Source organism: Alosa pseudoharengus, unplaced genomic scaffold (genome assembly GCF_046254945.1).
Source record: "Alosa pseudoharengus isolate Yale_2024_CS ecotype anadromous, Long Island Sound unplaced genomic scaffold, YU_APseudo_1.1 YU_APseudo_1.1_scf_23, whole genome shotgun sequence".
Taxonomy (NCBI): Eukaryota; Metazoa; Chordata; class Actinopteri; order Clupeiformes; family Clupeidae; genus Alosa; species Alosa pseudoharengus.
Window position 1 is genome coordinate 15,237,323 of NW_027468685.1, and position 18,849 is coordinate 15,256,171.

The window sequence follows — 18,849 nt, forward strand, 5'->3', positions numbered from 1 at the left end:
CTCTTTCTCTCTAACACACAATTACTCCCTCTAGGTTCTCTCTCAAACACACAAAAACACCCAGACACACACACATACATACTGTGCACACACTCCCTCTCTCTCACACACACTTGGACTCCCCAGTGCCATTATCCGAGTAAGTGATTCATCGGTGGATCAATACCTCCTTCTCATTTTCCCTCTGACAGACAGGGAATTAAAAGCGAAGGGGGCTACAGGAAGCGCGCAAGCTAATTAATTGGGCTGCGAAGCGGCGGATGCTATCACACGGGGATTAGGGGCCTCGGTGCTGAGCGCGGGAAACGTCCACCTGAAGGGTGATGTGTCACTCGGCAAAGATCCGCTTCTACAAACACACACACACAGACACACACGCACGCACACGCCCACACACACACACACACACACAGGAAAAAACAGATACAGGAGACAGTGAAGGAGAAGCAGGTCAGAAGATGAGGAGAGGTAGAAAAAAATGCTGCAGTGTGTTTGTGTTGGGGGTTGCGTCTTTACATTACAACAAGTCTAGTTGTTACAACAAGTCTAGTTGTTGGTCACAGGCTCTGCGCACACACACACACACACACACACACACACACACACACACACACACACACACACACTCACCTCAGATGGGTCGGCTGTGGTGGACGCACATGTCGACACAGGAAGCAAGCTGTCCTGGGGCCACTGGATGACTGCCGTAGAGGGCTGCCAGGTCGCTGTGCTCTTCGGTGTTTTCTGCTGCTCTTGCATGTAATGCGCATGCTGCTCACCGCTCCACGAGGTCATTCAGAACTTCCTGTGGCCTCCAAGTGACCCTGCAGCTGGGAGGAATAAACTTATGGCCTTCCTCAATCTGCCGTTGTGCATGACACTACTCTACTGGACACTATGATATTCTTCACATTCTTCCATACACATGATTACTTATAAAACACAACCAGATTTTCCATTCTCCATTTGATACATTGATACAATCTTGAAGAGCTTCTCAGTTTTAGTTAGTGTGTTTATTTAAGGATTTCAATCAAAGCATCCTACAGTTAATGATTCTTTTAAAACTTGACCATTTAAAAAAAAAAGATAGGACAAGTACAGGATAACGCCAAGAACAGAACTCTAACTAAGGCTAAGACCCATCCTCGCCCATGTTCGGATGTGAGCTTACAGTAGTGGAAATAAATAAACAATAATGTCCACACATTCATATACACAATACAAGCTATAGTTCTTCCCAATCCACACACCATCAAAATGGAATGCAACAGTTTGCCTGAGTGCGATAGTACACTTTCATCTTTTTTCATCTTAAATTGACACATCTTTTTATCTTTAATCAACAAGAATATATGCAGTTATGCTTATTAAAAGCCTTCCTTTTTTTAACATAACATTCACGTAATAAGTTGACAGCTTCTTGATCAGATTATGTAGGATTTCAGAATAACTGTTGTGAATACACAAATGCGTACAGAGCACATCAACATTTCAACATTTCGCCCTACTGCTCTACGGTGTGGGCTACTGTGCACGTGGTCCTTGGGCTGGCTTATAGATGCTCTTAAGTAGTAGTGCTGATTTGAGTGTACATGTGGAGGCAACACAATGGGTAATCTGTCATACAGAAAGACACTCAAGTGGGCCTTGTGGAACATGTGGTGCTTGACGACAAGAACAAAACAAAAAAAAACAACGAACATTCTGGAACAGGTAGCTAAGCACTTGCTTCCGGCAGCATTTTAAAATAGTCTCTTCAAAAAGGTCAGATGTCCGGTTTGCTTTTCACCCCCTCTGGGGAGACAACAACAAAAAAAAGAGAGAGAGGAGGGGGAAAAAAGCAAAAAAAAAAAGGGATTACATGCATTCGGTCCAAAGCAGTTGTCCAGTATCTGTCCCAAACATTCGCCGATCTCCACTTTAGCACTAACAGAAGCCATTGACCAGTGCACGGACTGTTACTTCATTGCACCATCAGGGAACGTCCATAGACTTGATATCTGAACACCATGTCCTTGACTGTATCTTTCACAGGCAGAGACAGGAATCGGCCAGATTCACGCAGAACTTGATCAAACAAGCAGAGAAGCTCAAGATGAGTTGAGTTTGAAATGCATTGGTTTATGATGACTGCAAAGTCATGCAGGACGGCTGGAGCTGCAGTTGGTGTTTATACACACATAATGGTGTTAACTTGTGTGTGTGTTTGTGTGTGTGTGTGTGTGAGTGATGTGGATTTCTGTGTGTGTGTGTGTGTGTGTGTGTGTGTGTGTGTGTGTGTGAGCTTTGTGTGAGGCGGTTCTCAGGGTGAATGGTGTCTATCTCCTTGGCCTGTCAATGTCATCAATGGCTGCCAGGAGCTTCTGCCGGGCCTTCTTGTTGATGTGAGAGCCCAGACACACATTCACCAGGTTGGCCAGCTGCTTCATTGAGTACTCCTAGAAACAGAAAGACAGACAGAAGGATCAGACAGACAGACAATGGGAATGTTAACACTCATGAACTGTGTTTTTGTGGATGGAATTAACACAGGTCTATTTTTTTACCAAAGTTGCTTCACCTCTGTCCAGTCTATTAACTCTTCGTACTTTACTCTGTTAGTTTCCATAACAAGCTACAACGTTCCAACAAAGCTAAGGCGACAACTTCATAGCCTTGTCCTTGTCCTCTAGAGCATCGGTGCCTCACCCGGTGGTTTTTGATGAACTGCTCCATGTCGTTCTCGGTCAGGTAGTAGGCCTTGATGTAGGTCTCCACAAACTCCTTGTCGGGGATGGGCCGCAGGTCGGTGAGGCGCTCCAACTTGGTGAGGAACTGCTGGAAGTCCAGCTGCATGAGGGCACGTCCCTCGTTGCTACACTTCTTCACATTAGCATAGCTGGCAGACAGACAGACGCAGAGAGAGGAGCAGAGAGGTAAGGAAGGATGAGAAGAAGAGAAGAGAAGAGGGATTGAAAGGAGAGAAGAGGAGGGGATGTTTAGATGGGCTCTCTCCTGAGGAATACTTTGCATGACTTCAGGGCCCTACCTCAAGCAACCGCAACCGCAGACAGACACACACACAAACATACATGCACACACACACACACATAAAATGTTCCTGGGGTAACCATTTTTTTGAAGAATTTGTGTTTATTTTCATAACACACGTCAGTCAAAGAGGCGCATATGTTATGGGCTTTGCCAGGCAACATTACTCATCCGCTTTTGATGACTGATTCCGACACAGCCGCCGCCTCATCAGACGTGCTGCTGAATGAATAACGAGTCGAAGAGAGAAACCCTTTCTCTTCTCTCCCGGACTGTTAAATCCAGCTCGTAAAATGCGTTTGGTAAATTTGAAAGTCCTCCAACGCCTCCTCTGTCTGAGCTCTGGCGCATCGTTTAACGTCGAGATTTACGGAGATATGGGAGGAGGATGGCACCCTGCATGGAATTTTGTGAGCCGACATGGTATGAGCAGAAATCATAAAAACGGGCTAAGTGAGCGAAAGAGTGACTGAATTAACCACAAGGCTAATCCACAATGCCCGTCTTCACTGCCAACGCTGACTGTCACGATAAAAACAAGATTTAAGTATTGGCCTCAGTAATAGGAACAGCATACTATAACCATATAAGTGATAAACGATATACTGTATATCTAACTGTTATTTCCAGTTCTATAGTTATATAGTTCTAGTTGTCTTTATAGTTATCCTGTGGATGGGCCTTTAGCAGATAGGCTTACCGGGTGCCCAAATACAGTAATGGGAGCACAAACTACATGCAGATATTTTTTACACAGAGGTCAGGTAAAAAAATAAACAAAAAAGTAGACATGTGTCCCTGAGCACAAACACCTATGACTTAAGTCACAAGGACCTGCTGATCCACAGAGGCACTCCTAAGCAGTGAATGGACACAAAACACCTCTTACAGTGATTAGTCATAACATTCCCTCAGAGGAGCTTCTTACAGAGGCTGAAGTGTCAATGGAGACCTTTTGTCACAACACAAAGGAGTTGTTGTTATGAGGCATTCCTCTTTTTTCTTGACCTTTTCATGATTTGCCACAGCTGAGATCTGCTGATATGATGACTATCTTCAATGTGGGGATCTATTCAATCTCAGTCTTGGTTTTCCACATTAAGAGTCAATAAGGTGTATTGATCACATTCTAGATTTGGTTCTAAGGCCAACTCTTTCAGGATAGTGCTGACGGTACTATACTTGTGACACCATGACTTTACAAACAGACTGCACGCTGAGAGTAGTTCTTCAGTGTTTGCACAGAAAATGTTTTGGGTAAAAAGAACCGTCTCGATGTCTCTGTGAAAGTGAATTGGGATAAGAGGGGGGTCTTTTTACTGCTAGGGAGCAGCAGAGCGGTGCTGGATGTAGACATGTGGTTTTGGCTCTTGGCCGAGCAGCCTGTGTACATATAAACAGCTCTGTCACGTTGAGAGTGTCTGAGTCTGACAGCCGGTGCTGGCAGCCACTCCAGAGGGCACGCGGGCACGAATGCTGTGCGAGTACCGTACACCCACACACCAACAGGATAAACAAACAAACAAACAAGCACTCACACACACACACAGAAATACAGACAGATCGACCGACCGACAACACTAACCCAGCCACTGACAGTGTGAGTGTGTCCATACACATGCACACACACACACACACACACACACACACACACACACACACACACACACACACACACACACACACACATAAATGTGCGCACACACTTTCACTCTCTCTCTCATCTCTCTCTCTCACAGAGACACACACACACACATACTTTCGCGAGCAAGTTAGCACACAGCTCCAAACATGGCCAGCCAGTCAGCTGGAGGGGCTGTTGACGCCCCGTTTGCTTTTTGGCTGACAGAAGAGTAATTGCTTTCTACAGAGCTACAGATGCAGCTGAGCTCCCAACTTATCTGCACTTATCTACCAACTGTTTCTTCCCTCTTTTTCTCCCTCCCTCTCTTCCTCCTTTCCTCTCTCTCTCTCTCTCTCCTCCACTGTCTCCTTGATGTAGTCACAGCACCTGTGATGCCACTGTTACACAGAGCTTCTGAATGCAAACACATAGCATTTTCTAAAAGGGCCACTCCAGAAACACCAAATAAAAGGGACATTCCTGGGAAAAGCATCTTCTGATGTGACCGGAAGGACTAGCAAGTAACAACGCAGCCAACACTGGTGCATGTACATCAGCGTGTTCATTAATATGAATGAAAACTCTATGCATAATTATGTGCATAATGTATGTCCTTAATGCATCAGTTGGTTTCTAGATTGGTACACTTGGACGCCTACAAAACGCCTTTAGCGTGAACCCCATGGGGAAAAAAGACGTTCATATCACTCCATTCCTGTATCCTTTCATCAACACCCATCCCCATTCATCTAGTCAAAAGGAGCATTCAGCTGTGTTCATCTTTTCCTGGTCATTTTGTAGACTGTTTTGGCCTGTTGACCTTCCTCAAGGTCACCAAGCAGGAGTCCCCCCAAGAAAACATCCTCTTTACTGAAGAGACATTTATTTACACAGAGTCAATGTGCGTGACACTTTCTTCAGTGTGTGCTCATCAATTCTTGGTGTGCATCATTTTCTGATTCATTCTTGTGGGGACTCCAAACTCTGGCTGATTTACGGGGTCATACTCTCCTGTCCCTCTTTGCTCGTGGACAGGTCAGATTGTTTCATCTCCGGTGCAGACAGGGGACATGACGCATCTCTTTTCCCCCCCACGATGAACCGCCCGCTTCTTAACAACCCTCCCCCCCCCCCTCCCACTGCTGCGGTGATGACTCATCTGCTCAGATAACTGGCAGAGGACCGTCTTCTAATAATAGCTCTGTTTCTCTTTTTAGATACGAACAAAACTCACACACTACCCTACCCATCGCGCTTCATTGGCCCTTGGCTTAACATTCATTTCAAACACTGCGTCTTCAAGAAACTTCAGTGCAGTTTGTGTTCAATCCTGCCGCCATTGATCATACTCGCTTCCGGACGTGCACATGGGCACCTGTGGACCCGTAGTTGCTCTCATTATACTTGGGGTCAATGTATGCACTGTTGGTGCCCTTGTAGCGTAGTGGATTCTGGGTCGCCGCAAAAAACTGAAGGGTACACGCCACGGACGTCCACTGAGAGTCGCACGTATGCCCTCTGATGTGGACATTTACGCCCTTCACGCCAACATTCTGGGCCAGATGTACGTACATTTGCGAACGTAGCGTTATCAGCATCATGGACACACCGCAGATTGCGAACGCTGTCAGACCCAAGTTTCCATCGTATTTATCATTCGTTCAATCCTTAGTGTAAACTGCGCCCTTCTCTGACTTTCTCCGCCCATAAACGCAATTTACGAACGTCCACAACTGAATGGCAGCACCTACATACAAGTGCAGTTGAATGAAGTTAACTGATGACAACATTAAAAAGAATCAAACGTTTAGCGATCATGAAATAATAACATACATGATAAGATGTAAACAAGCAGGGAGATAATGAAGATCAGTAGGCTAGTAGGCTAAACTACTTGTGCACGTAGGCTATGGAAGATTGGTCAAATCTAGCAAGTAGGAAAGTTTAAGTGAATGACGTGAAAGTGAAAGTAAGGCATTCGAAAGGCCAACGAAAGTTGAGGTTGCTTTTGGTAGGACAAATACTTTCACCACAAAAACTGGTGCTCTAAATAGCGATTCTGCCTTTGAAATGTTCTCTTATTGACGCATTGAACTGCAATTTGGATTAACACCTGCTTTTACAAGGCGGAAGTATTTAGGCGCAGAATAGACGTGCGCTTTCAGGAGCAGTCTTTGTACATACCGCGGAATACATAATTAGGCGCTCTTTACTCTTCCCCTCCCATCTTTTTACGCTAAACTCCCACTTTCCCCTGGATCCTCCCATGAATGCATATGCATGACATGACAAACGCAATCTGCCACTTTCAGCTCCCGCGACAGGCAGTTTGCGCTTTTACATCATTGCGGCGTGTTTGTACATACCTCGCAATGATTTTACACGCACATTGCGAAACAAATACGCCTGAAGTGGGCGCAAAAGCGCTAGTACATCTGGCCCTCTGACCCTTGCGTACTCACGGTCAGGCAAAGTATAGCTTTGGCCTTCCTACTTAGTACCTCTCTCATGCGTAGCACATGTAATGCATGGATGGAGAGCACTGCTTACCTATCAGTTTTTGTCTCCTCTCTCTCGTCTCTCTCCTAGTTACCTTCCTATGAGAAAAATGTAGTGTGGGAAGCCTTGTTGAAGTGAGGCTCCCTGAGAAGGGCTTCCGATCTCGCTCCCTCGGCCCCCTGGAAGCGTTTGAGCCCTGAGCTGCATCGGAGTCATAACCCAAGCATGTTTGGAGGAGTGTGTGTGTGTGTGTGTGTGTGTGTGTGTGTATGTGTGTTTTCTCTTGAATGCAGTTAAATGCATGTAAGCATGAATGTGCACACGTGTCCTGAAGTGCATGCAAGTGAGTACCTATGTTTGTGTGCACTTCAGTGTATTCAAGTGTTCCCAAGAATGTGTGTGTTTGTGCGTAAATATTTGAGGGCCTCTGTGCATTGTGCTTTCAGCTCAGCACCATGTGCGTGATGGACCCTCCCAGCACGTCCCCTACCATCTTGACTCCCGTCTCCACAAACCTCCCAAGCTCCTCCACAGCCACGTCCTGATGCAGTCTGCCAAGCGTGCACAGTGTGTGTACAGGGCTTTCCCCTCGCAGCAAGCAGATGTTTGCACAACTGGGCTGGGAAGAAGTTTCTAGCTTAACAAGGGGAGCCCTGAGAGGGGATCCAAAAAGTGGGAAAAAAGAGAAAGAAATGACAGATGACGAAGGGGAAGAGGAGAGGGGAGGGGAGGGGAGGGGAGAAGAGAGGAGGAGAAGAGGAGAGGAGAGGAGAGGAGAGGAGAGGAGAAAAGAGTGAATGAGAGGAGAGGCGAGGTGAGAAGAAGAGGAGAGCAGAAGAGAGGAGAGGACAAGGGAGAAAAAGAGAGGGGAGGAGAGGGGAGAAGAGAGGAAAGGAGAGAAGAGGGGAGGGGAGGAGGGGAAAAGAGGAATGTCTGTGGGGTGACTCGGTGTGGGCAGGTAGTGTATTCCCTCCATGTGAAGAGGGTAAGCTGGGGGAATAACATGGCCAAGGCTTCCTTCTTCTTGGATTTGTGTGAGGGAGAGAGACAGAGGGAATTGTTCATCTCCTTACCAAGGTATGTATGAGTGGGCCTCAAGTACACACACACACACACACACACACACACACACACACACACACACACACACACACACACACACACACACACACACACACACACACACACACACACACACACACACACACACACACAGATCAAAAGTACTCATAGATCTAGACAAATAAATCACAAGTATGTATGGTCACATAAACATACTCTTGTACATGCATGCACACACGCACACACACGCGCCCACACACACAAGCATCCAGACAAAGTAATCACAAGGACATAGAGACATGTGCACGCTCTAGCATGTTCTCTCTCTCTCACGCTCAATCACACGCACTCACACACACACAGAAATGTCCGCATCCAGAAACTTTCTCCACATGAACACAAAAGGAGAAGTGTGTCAAAAGAAAAGATGGATGCCTCAGTAGAGTTCAATAAATAAATAAATAAATAAACTCACTCTGGCATCCTAACACCTGCACGATCTCCCTACCTACAAATCAAATCATTCGGCAGACGAAGAATTTGAAAGATGAATGGAAACCTTGCCTCGAAACAATCGCTCCTGCCTCGCCCACTTGATTGATGGAAAACAAATATCTGAGAAGCGTCTTGGCCTTTCTTCCACTGTAGTGCCATTACAGGCATGTGATAGGATTAGAATATCGTTTTTTCTCCACTGGCTGCGCATAACTGTGGACTCCTGGTATGGGTACGCTGGTTGCAAACAGCATACCAAAAGCATTTACATTATTGTAGATTAATGTATGATGTATGATTATTTTTATGCATACATGAGAATTACATTACATATTCAGAGGATCATTTTATTCTAAGATGATGTATAGTAGGTATTGTATATATATATGGAATAAGGAATATATATATGTGTGTGTGTGTGTGTGTGTATATGTATATACAGTGGGGAGAATTAAGTATTTGAACCCATGCTAAAGTTGACTAAAAATAGGAATATAAAATAATCTGTTAGAAATTGATCTTAATGCCTTAATTAAAAAAATGATTAAAAATCCAACCCGAACACCAATTTTAGTGAATGAAGAATGTATCGTAAATAAATAAATGTTCTTCCTTAAAATACAGGGGTAATAAGTATTCAACCCCTATGTTAAATTCCTACAGGCAGGCAGATTTTTTTATTTTGAAAGGCCACTTATTTTATGGATACAGGATACTATGCATCCTGATAAAGTTCCCTTGGCCTTTGGAATTAAAATATCCCTACATCACCACATACCCTTCACCATACCTAGAGATTGGCATGGTGTGTGTTTTTTTTTTTGTTTGTTAAGTCTATTAGCTGGTTTGATGTTCATTGAGTTCAATGCAAATCGAACCAGCTAATAGGCTAACTGAAAAATACACCATGCAAATCTCTAGGTATGGTAAAGGGTATGTGGTGATGTGGGGCTATTTTAATTCCAAAGGCCAAGGGGACTTTATCAGGATGCATAGTATCCTGGATCCATGAAATAAGTGGCCTTTAAAAATAAAAAATCTGCCTGCCTGTATGGGAATTTAACATAGGAGTCAAATACTTATTACCCCTGTATTTTAAGGAAGAACATTTATTTATTTACGATACATTCTTCATTCACTAAAATCGGTGTTCCTAAAGGTTGGATTTTTACTCATTTTTTTAATTTAGGCATTAAGATCAATTTCTAACAGATTATTTTATATTCCTCTTTTTAGTCAACTTTAGCATGGGTTCAAATACTTATTCTCCCTACTGTATGTATAGCATTGTGCACATTTCTTGCTCTTTATGTTCTATGTGAGCTGAACATTGCTGACGCTGCGCAGAATTTAGCTAAGCTGATGCTTTCATCTAAAGCAACTCAGAGAGGTGTGGGGATTAAAGTTAGGAACATTTCTGTGCCTGAAGTTATAAGAAATGTTTGAAGCCTTAATATAGACATTTTCCATTTTCAAATCTTAAACAACCAGCCTACACCTGAATTTCAGGTCAGTGCCTGAGAACTTTAAGCCCTTAAGGTGAACTCATCCTTATGTACCCTGAAAGCTAAGCCTTCATGACTCTGGCTTAACCTTCAGTTCACTAGAAAATCATGAGGCACTTTGGCATTTAAGTTTTACACCACAGATATAATGGGGAAAGGTAGTGGTAGACGTCTAGATATAGACATATCGAAGGATACAAGCTATTAAATGTATAATATATATATTTTTTTTTTTACATAGAGAAGTGGGTGTTTGTACTATGAAGGTGTGACATGATGTGATAAAAATTGCACGCAGGTGGTATACCAGAATAGAACTTTCATCATGAAATGCTTTTGATAGTCGATTAGAATTGAGTGGGCACTTGCCATATCGGGGTAGAAAAGCAAAGAAGTGTTAGTGAGTGAGTAGTGAGTGTGCAGGTTAAGAAGCTAGAGGACTGAGATGGAAGGAGGGCTTTGAGAGGGGAGAGAGGTGTAGAGGGACTGGGGACACTCACCCCTCCACCAGTGTCCGGTTGGCCAGGCGGATGCAGTGCTCCCACAGGACGTTGGAGACGGACAGAGGGATCCGCACCTGCCGAGACACCTCGCTCAGCCGCTTGTTGAACTGCTCGAATTCCTGAGGAGCGCGCGCACACGCACGCACACACACACACACGCACACGCACACACACGCACACGCACACACACACACACACAAAGTCATTTGTGAAAACAGAGAAACTCCATTACAGCTACAGTTTTTTGTTGTTCTTCAGGATGTGGTGAGGCCGGTCATTTTTTCCCTTCATTTCCGCAGCACTGGCCAAGTTGAGGCCCCAACACGGTGGGATCTGTGGGAGCTGACTGTGAGCTTTTGAGTGTTAGTTGAGCTGAACTGTCATCCGACGTCTGGATGTCGACGTAGTGATGCTAGCTAGCTAACTAACTAGCTATCCACTATCGTCAACCATCAAGACGTCAACGCACAAACTGTGTCAAGATTTCACCTTGAGAAGCTGCTGCTGCAGGCCTACATTTCGCCACTGGACTGTCCAGGAGCAACGTACTGTACAGAAACATCATGCAAGCGACTTTTTAATCACCATGCCGGAGAGAAGAGAGAGCCGGCCACGGCCACCGCCCCCTAATCTGCTGGCTGATCTGCTCACCGGGCTGAAAGGGGACTTGTGGACTAAACTGCTGGCGAAGCATCATCACCTGCCTGCGGACTTATTGAGTGTTTTTCTGTTTGTCTTTATCTTTGTCTGCATGAGCGCTGAGTCCGTTTGTTTTATGTTTTATGTCTAGTCTTGTTCTGTAAGCCTATTGTCTTTGTAAAGACAGGCTTGCTTTACTGTCACTGTCTATTTGTCTGTCTGTTTATTAGTGTAGCCTATGTCTTGGTGTGATGTCACAGGTACGCTGGCGATTACGCCGCTCTGTCCGGCACCTGTCTTGTGTCTTTTGTTAATTTGTAAATGGTTTGTTTATGTCTTGATGTCATGGGTACGCTGGCGACTACGCCGCTCCGTCCAGCATTGTTTGTCTTTATGTGTCAATGTCTTGTGTGTGGAGCGCTTTGGATTGTACTAAGTACATGTTAAATGCGCTTTATAAATAAAAATTACTTGACTTGACTTGATCCAATGTTCTCCTCTCAGTCCTAAAGGGCACCTTATAGACCCTTTCAAGAGAATTCCATTATCAGCATCAGGGGCGGACTGGGACCAAAAATTGGCCCTGGCATATTTGGCCCAAGCGGCCCTCAAATCGGTCGGGCACACCTAATTAAATACAAAATCTTTTCATTACCCTTAAATATGCATATATTTTCAACTGTCATGGAGCACTGAAAGTGATAGGCCTCACTGGCTATCACTCTCACTGATCAGAGGTAGCCATGGAGTACATGATCTCCATATTCAAGTAGGCTATACAAGCAATTATTAAAGAAGAGTTTCTGCTTGAATTCAAAGTATCATTTCAAATTATTTAATAGGCTACATTTAAACTATACAATGCTCAACTGACAGCAGCACCAAACAGTTACTGAATTTGCCTATGTGTAAAGAGCTAAATTACCTAGATTGTAGTAGACGTTAATCACTGTAAGACAACTGAAACAACACAAAATAAATAGGGCTGTTGCTGGAAATATTTCATTCCTGTAGGCTATACTACATTGCTGGTACATTTTGGAACATTATAGCTACATTAACTAATTATCTTTAATGTCTTCCAGTAGCCTATCGTATAGGTTACCGTATTAGTTGGCTTGTGCATGAATATGACTTGATGTTTTGTAGCCTACATTTCCGTCAGTCTACAGTCTTTTAGCCCATCTTTAGCATGATAATTAACCCTTCCAAGATAGAACCCTTTCTACACTCTACTTTGAGAGACCAACCACCACTCATGTCATCGATGTTGAATTTTGGGCGTCTGACGGAAACTGATCAATCTGACCAACAATTAACATCGATTTGACACTCTTTTGCTGTCCGGGGTTGAAAATCATTCATTTAGAACATTTAAGTTACGCTGTTTGTTATTATAATCACAACACGGCCTTAGGTTATCATAACCACATCATTACATTATAGCAATTAATAAGTCATCATAATCATCATCGTCAGCATGGCATGTCACACATAGCCTACCTGCTCCACCACTGAGTTCTTATCATGTAGCCGCAAGGCTCCACCACCTGCTCACTGTCCCTCTGTATGCTTGCTTACATCCTCGTTCAAACTCAACGAACTTCAACATGTTGCTGACATTTGCTAGCCTACTTGCAATATTGTATTTTTGAATTTTCATTGGTGTTACTTTTGCACTATTGTCACTACCGGCATCCGCCGCAATTTCGTGTAGGCAACTTCGATTAACTTCTGATGGCTCACAAAATCCTGGCTCTGGGCCAAAATGCGATGGGTGGTCCTGACGTGAGCTGTTATTGGATTAGTCGAGTGTCAATATGGAAGTGTAACCAGTGGCCCGCTGATTGTCCGTCCTTTGGGCCGATCGTTGGCCAAAATTATTAAATTATATATATAGCCTATTCTATCGGCCCAAAAGGTGCGTCGGCCCACCGGGAAAATGCCCGGTATGCCAGATGGCCAGTCCGCCTATGATCAGCATCATAGTTGGCCCCACAAAGCTTCCGTTTTAACATTCCATATGTTATCTTAATGCAGAGGAAGTAGATTGGGAACCAAATAGAACGTTCAAGCATTGTTTTTGTTTTTATTGTTGAAAGGGTCAATAATAAGATCTACACTCCACAAGCATTCTCCTTTTTGCCCCCTTGATACTATCTGATTATTATGGGAAAACACACAGTAAGAATACCGGGCACGAGTCCTGAACTAAGAAGCAAATCACAGGCCTTCTACAAAGCCCTGCTGCTGTTTGTCTAACCCAGACCCAGCAATCCAACGCCCACCTGCCACAAGCATCGCAAAACCCATCGCTTCCATATTGTAATGAAACTCCCCACACCGCACACAGACATCCCAGAAACCCCTTGCCACACCAGCGTGACTGCCCTTTTTGGCAGGCTGCATGCGTGTACGCGAGGACACACACACACAGACAGACAGACACACACACACACACAGACAGACAGACAGACACACACACACACACAGACAGACACACACACACACACACGCACACACTGCTCACAGAAGTGTTGACTCAGCTGTATGCTGGCTGACTTCTCTCTTTTGTACAAAAAAATAAGAAAAGAAGCAATCTTTGCTGGACAATATCGTTTGGTAGCACGGAGAGTCTGCCAATAACTACTTCCACAGTGTTTGAGAACCTTTCATTAAAGAGCAGTTTTAGGTCTTCACTGATATCTTATCCACAGCAGAGTAATTAAGCAAACTTAATTATTTTCATAAAGCAGTGAAAGCATTCATTCTAACTCAAACTGAACTGCTTAACAGCTTTTAATGTCAGGGCAGAGTGATGCGAGTTTGTGTAGAAAGATGTGGTCTTAGTGGTGATTTATGTGAAGCTCACATTCAGATTATGCTCCGATACGCACACACACACACACACACACACACACACACACACGAACACAAACACACACACACACACACACACACACACACACACACACACACACACACACACACACACACACACACACACACACACACACACACACACACACACACACACACACACACACACACACACACTAAAAATGGAACACATCATTCGCTATTATTCACTCTTTAAACATCCATGCCAAAAGCATGTGACTGTGCGTTTATAAATAAGCTTGAGCTATACACTCACTCTGACGCAAAGATAGGAATTCTAATCTTTTAAACAGAAATTAATTTGCTCCAATAACACCGTAAGCTAAACAGATTACAAATAGGATACAGCTATGTATAGGTCTGTTTATTTTGACACGACAGAGCACGCAGTGAAGAATGTGCAGCGAGGATGATGCAATGATCGGTCAAGCCAGTGAGTGACCAGTGGAAATGTTTGTTTTCTGACCCCCAAACACCCACACAACTGCACAATTAGACCGCAGCTCAAATCAGGGCACATTTGCCCAGCCCTGCACTCCATTGTACGGGACACACATCTGAGAGGTGTTACTTTTTCCCTGAGACTCGCATTCTGAAAATGCAGCCAATCTAAATGCAAATATCATCTCACTCTAATAGCAATTCATGTGTGTGTGTGTGTGTGTGTGTGTCCGTACGCACAAGCACAGACAGGGTCTCTCTAACTACGTGCCTCAAAAATTAAACTGTTGAACACCTCGGAACAAAAAGTTTAACAAATGACCTGAGAAAAAAGAAAGTAAAAATAAAAGAAATGATGAGCTGCTATCTCCCAAAGGATCACTCTTGCACTGGAGTGAGCAGGTTTTTCCGGCCATTAGCTTTGCAGACTCTACCATCCTCAGCGTAGCCTTTTAAAGTCAAGCATTATAAATAAACGATGAGCCGTTTCAGACCTATTCCCGCATTAATTGCACCCCATATTTAATTCAAGTCTAAGATCGTCTGAGTAGACTGAGCCAAAGATGATTAAAAAAAAAGGAGAAAAGAAAATATCATAAAGTAAGGAGGGGGATAAACTATAAATTGGGAGAGAATCTGGGCTCTGACACTTAGGTGAGGGGGGCATCGCTAATGTAGAGCTTGGAAGCTTCCACCAGTGAGGAGTGTGGGGAGGAGGATATTATCTTTTTATTGGGGGCCAGATCCATGGAGCAGAGGGAGGAGAGTGAGAGTAAGAGGGAGGGAGGGAAGAGAGGAAGAAAAAGAGAAAGAGAAAGAGAAAGAGAAAGAGAGAGAGATGTAGAGCAGAAAAAAAGTGAAAGTTATGCCGCAGCGCAGTTCAGGACTTATGTAAATAAGCCTTTCACTCGACACATGATTATGCATATGTGGGGAACACACGCTGGGGCTTGGTGTGCAAATAAGCTTCACTTATAATTTAATTGTTTAATTGTTGAGTGTGAGAAAGAGAGAGAGAGAGAGAGAGCAAGAGGAAGAGAGAGAGAGCAAGAGGAAGAGAGAGAGAGAGCGAGATAGGAAAGAGTGAGAGAAAAAGCCCCATCTGTTCACTCTGCAACCACCCAGTGCAACTCTCATGCTCTCTTCCCACCCTGCCATGTGCCATGCAAATAGCTCTGTGCCTCCCCATGCAGAACACACTGCAATGGAATGAATGAAGGGTGCATGAATAAAGATTTGCAGAGAAAGAGATAGAGAGAGAGAGAGAGAGAGAGAGAGAGAGAGAGGAATGGAGAGTGTTTTAGGCAGATAAAGACAGAGAGATAATGTGAGCATATTAAAGACAATGAGATAGAAACAGCATATCTGTGCTTGTGTGTGTGGGAGATGGATGTGGGGCATAGGGGGTAAAAGGGTAGAAGGGAGGGAAAGTGTGTGTATGGCCAAATTCTCTGCTTCCCAACTTCTAGAGCGAGAGCGACTTTTAGAAAAAGACGAGGCCTAAGAAGCCAGACTCTCCTGGCCGCACGTCCCTCCCTCCTCAGGCTGCCATTTCCAATCACTCATATCCTGGCAAATAATTGATAAGTGCGACCTTCTCCGTCAGGAGGCCAAAGCAGACGGCCAAGCGATTAAGGCGGGGTTACGGGACATATGAGGCCTTCCGACACAGATCTCTCACCTCTCACTGAAAGGCCAGGACTCGAGGAGGTGGGGGGGTGGGGGGGGGGGGGTGTTAGGGGGAGAGGAGAGGTGTAGAGAGAGGTGCATGAATAAAAGATGGAGCATTTTATTTAAAGGAAAGTTCCTCATTAAGCCAGTGTAGGGAGGAAGGCAGAGTGAGTGGCAGTGACTTGAATCTAATGCTCTGTCTGTCTGTCTGTCTGTCTGTCTGCCTGTCTGCCCGTCTGTCTGTCCGTCTGTCTTCCTGCCTGCCTGCCTGTTTGTCCGCCTGCCTGTCTGTCGGTCTGTCTGTCTGCCTGCCTGCCTGTGGAAGTGGATGGAACTGGACTGAGTGGGATAGGGTGAGATTGTTCAGCCACTGAGGGGAGATCAGAGTCTTTGATGTGGTATGGTGCAGGGGGAGATGGATGTGGGGCATAGGGGGTAAAAGGGTAGAAGGGAGGGAAAGAGAGAGGGATGATGACACAGATTGAAAATGAAGAGATGGAAACACCTACGAAAAGATGGACCGAGCGATGGAGTGGGGCTGGAGGAAGGTGAAGACAGAAAGATGTGGGGAAAAGAGAGAGGGATAGAGAGCAAGAGCAAGAGAGAGAGAGAGAGAGAGAAAGACTTGACAGAATGAAAATGAAGAAATAGAAACACCTATGGAAAGCTGGACTGAGCAATGAAGTGGGGCTGGAGGAAGGTGAAGACAGAAAAATGTGGGGAAAAGAGAGAGAGGGAAAGAGAGCAAGAGAGAGCGAGGGGGAGCAAGACAAGACAGAATGAAAATGAAGAGATAGAAACACTGATGGAACACAAGGTAGAGAGCAATGGAGTGAGGGGCTAGAAGACAGTGGAAAAAGAGAGATGTGAGGGAAGAGAAGAGAAGAGAAGAGAAGAGAGGAGAGGTGGTGAAAGAGAGGGAGAGATACAAATGAGGGAGAATGGGACAACACAAGACACAATGAAATGGAGAGACAGAAAGATGGAGAGATGAATCAAGGCTGAGAAAATGAAAACAATGAGAGCAATGGAGAGGATTACATCAGGAGGGGGTGGGGGCAGAAGAGATAGCTGGAATTAAACTCTTGGGGGGGAAAAGACAACATAAATGCTGAAAAGAGAGATAGACATCTGTAAAAGACCTATGTGCATATATGTGTGTGTGTGTGTGTGTGTGTGTGTGTGTGTGTGTGTGTGTGTGTGTGTGTGTGTGTGTGTGTGTGCTTGCGCTCTAAAGGACTTTTAGATTTGTTCTCTCTCCATCTCCCACTCCACCTCCAGGGACAAATCTCTCTTCACCTGCGTTGCTCCCCTTGGACTAACCAGCTGCTCAATCTCCACCACCCTGCAGGGCTCTCCCACCGTTACGACCACACCGCAGCCCCCTACGTCTCACTCACTCACTCCACTCACTGCGTCACAGCTAAGGAGAGCTGAAGCCTGCCAGGCCACGCTCCAAGGTTAGGATAAAACCGTGACAAGAGCCCAGTTCAGGTTTCAAATCTCTGGCATCGAGCCCCATCGTATTGATCTGCTAGAAGCTTCCGCTTGCACGCCGGCAGGTGAACCGTGGGCCAGTCGATGTGAGATCATAAGTCTGAGATGGCTTAGTCAGCGTTAATTGCCTCTGGGTAGTCTCCTGTGCCTTGGGTGGGGTTTTGATATTCTACGTCGCGCACAGCTGGTGCTGCCCCTTTAGATACCTGCACTAAATTCTTAGATCACCTTCTGCACTGTCTGGGTTTTTACCGTACTGAGTACATTACTGTAACAAAAATGAACGCCTGCCCTTAAGAGTCTTATTTATGGTTCAATATGACCACAACTACAGGACCTGTATATTTCTTAGGCACTTACAGTGTTCAATGACTTTTGTGAAGTGAAGAGACAAACTCTTCAACAATACACTATAACCATACAACGGCAGTTGCAAGGACTGCCTTATATAGCCTTACACAGAAAGATGAGGCTGTGAAAAGCACTGAGCTATAGTCAACAAAGCGCTAGCTCAATACTTAGCTTTTATCATCTGCTATCATCTTCTACCAAGAGCAAGAACAATACAGCGACACAGATGTTCAAGATCAGAAACAGTGTAAAGAAAATATGTCAAACACATTCAGTTTTCCAGAGAGCACACACACATACACACACAAAGGATTTTTAAACAACACACACATGCACACTGCACACACCACACACACACACAGCATTTATAACAACAACACACACACGCATACTGTACACACACACAATTCACAATTTATGCACACAGACAACACACACACACACACACATACCTTCAAAAGGACATCCACATACACATTGTGCTGGGACATGATCTCCTTGATGTCCCACTTGACCCCAGCCATGAGGAGCAGCATCTGCTCGTAGTCGATGGCTCTGGCCGCAACAATCCAGTAGATGGGCTTCCGCAGCTCGCTGGCCGTGGACACAGTCTGCCGTGCCGTCAGGG

General features: G+C 44.8%; 1 protein-coding gene across 1 annotated transcript in view; it reads right to left on the reverse strand.

The window, feature by feature from the left end:
* Nucleotides 1-1,012: 1,012 nt before the first annotated feature.
* Nucleotides 1,013-18,849, reverse strand: part of vps50 (VPS50 subunit of EARP/GARPII complex) — a 138,578-nt gene continuing 120,741 nt past the window's right edge. The window contains exons 25-28 of the mRNA XM_076301733.1: nucleotides 18,674-18,832; nucleotides 10,719-10,840; nucleotides 2,692-2,881; nucleotides 1,013-2,441 (exon numbers count right to left, since the gene is read on the reverse strand). Coding sequence (XP_076157848.1) covers nucleotides 2,322-2,441; nucleotides 2,692-2,881; nucleotides 10,719-10,840; nucleotides 18,674-18,832 — 591 coding nt within the window. The 3' untranslated portion in view covers nucleotides 1,013-2,321. The remainder of the gene's footprint in view (nucleotides 2,442-2,691; nucleotides 2,882-10,718; nucleotides 10,841-18,673; nucleotides 18,833-18,849) is intronic.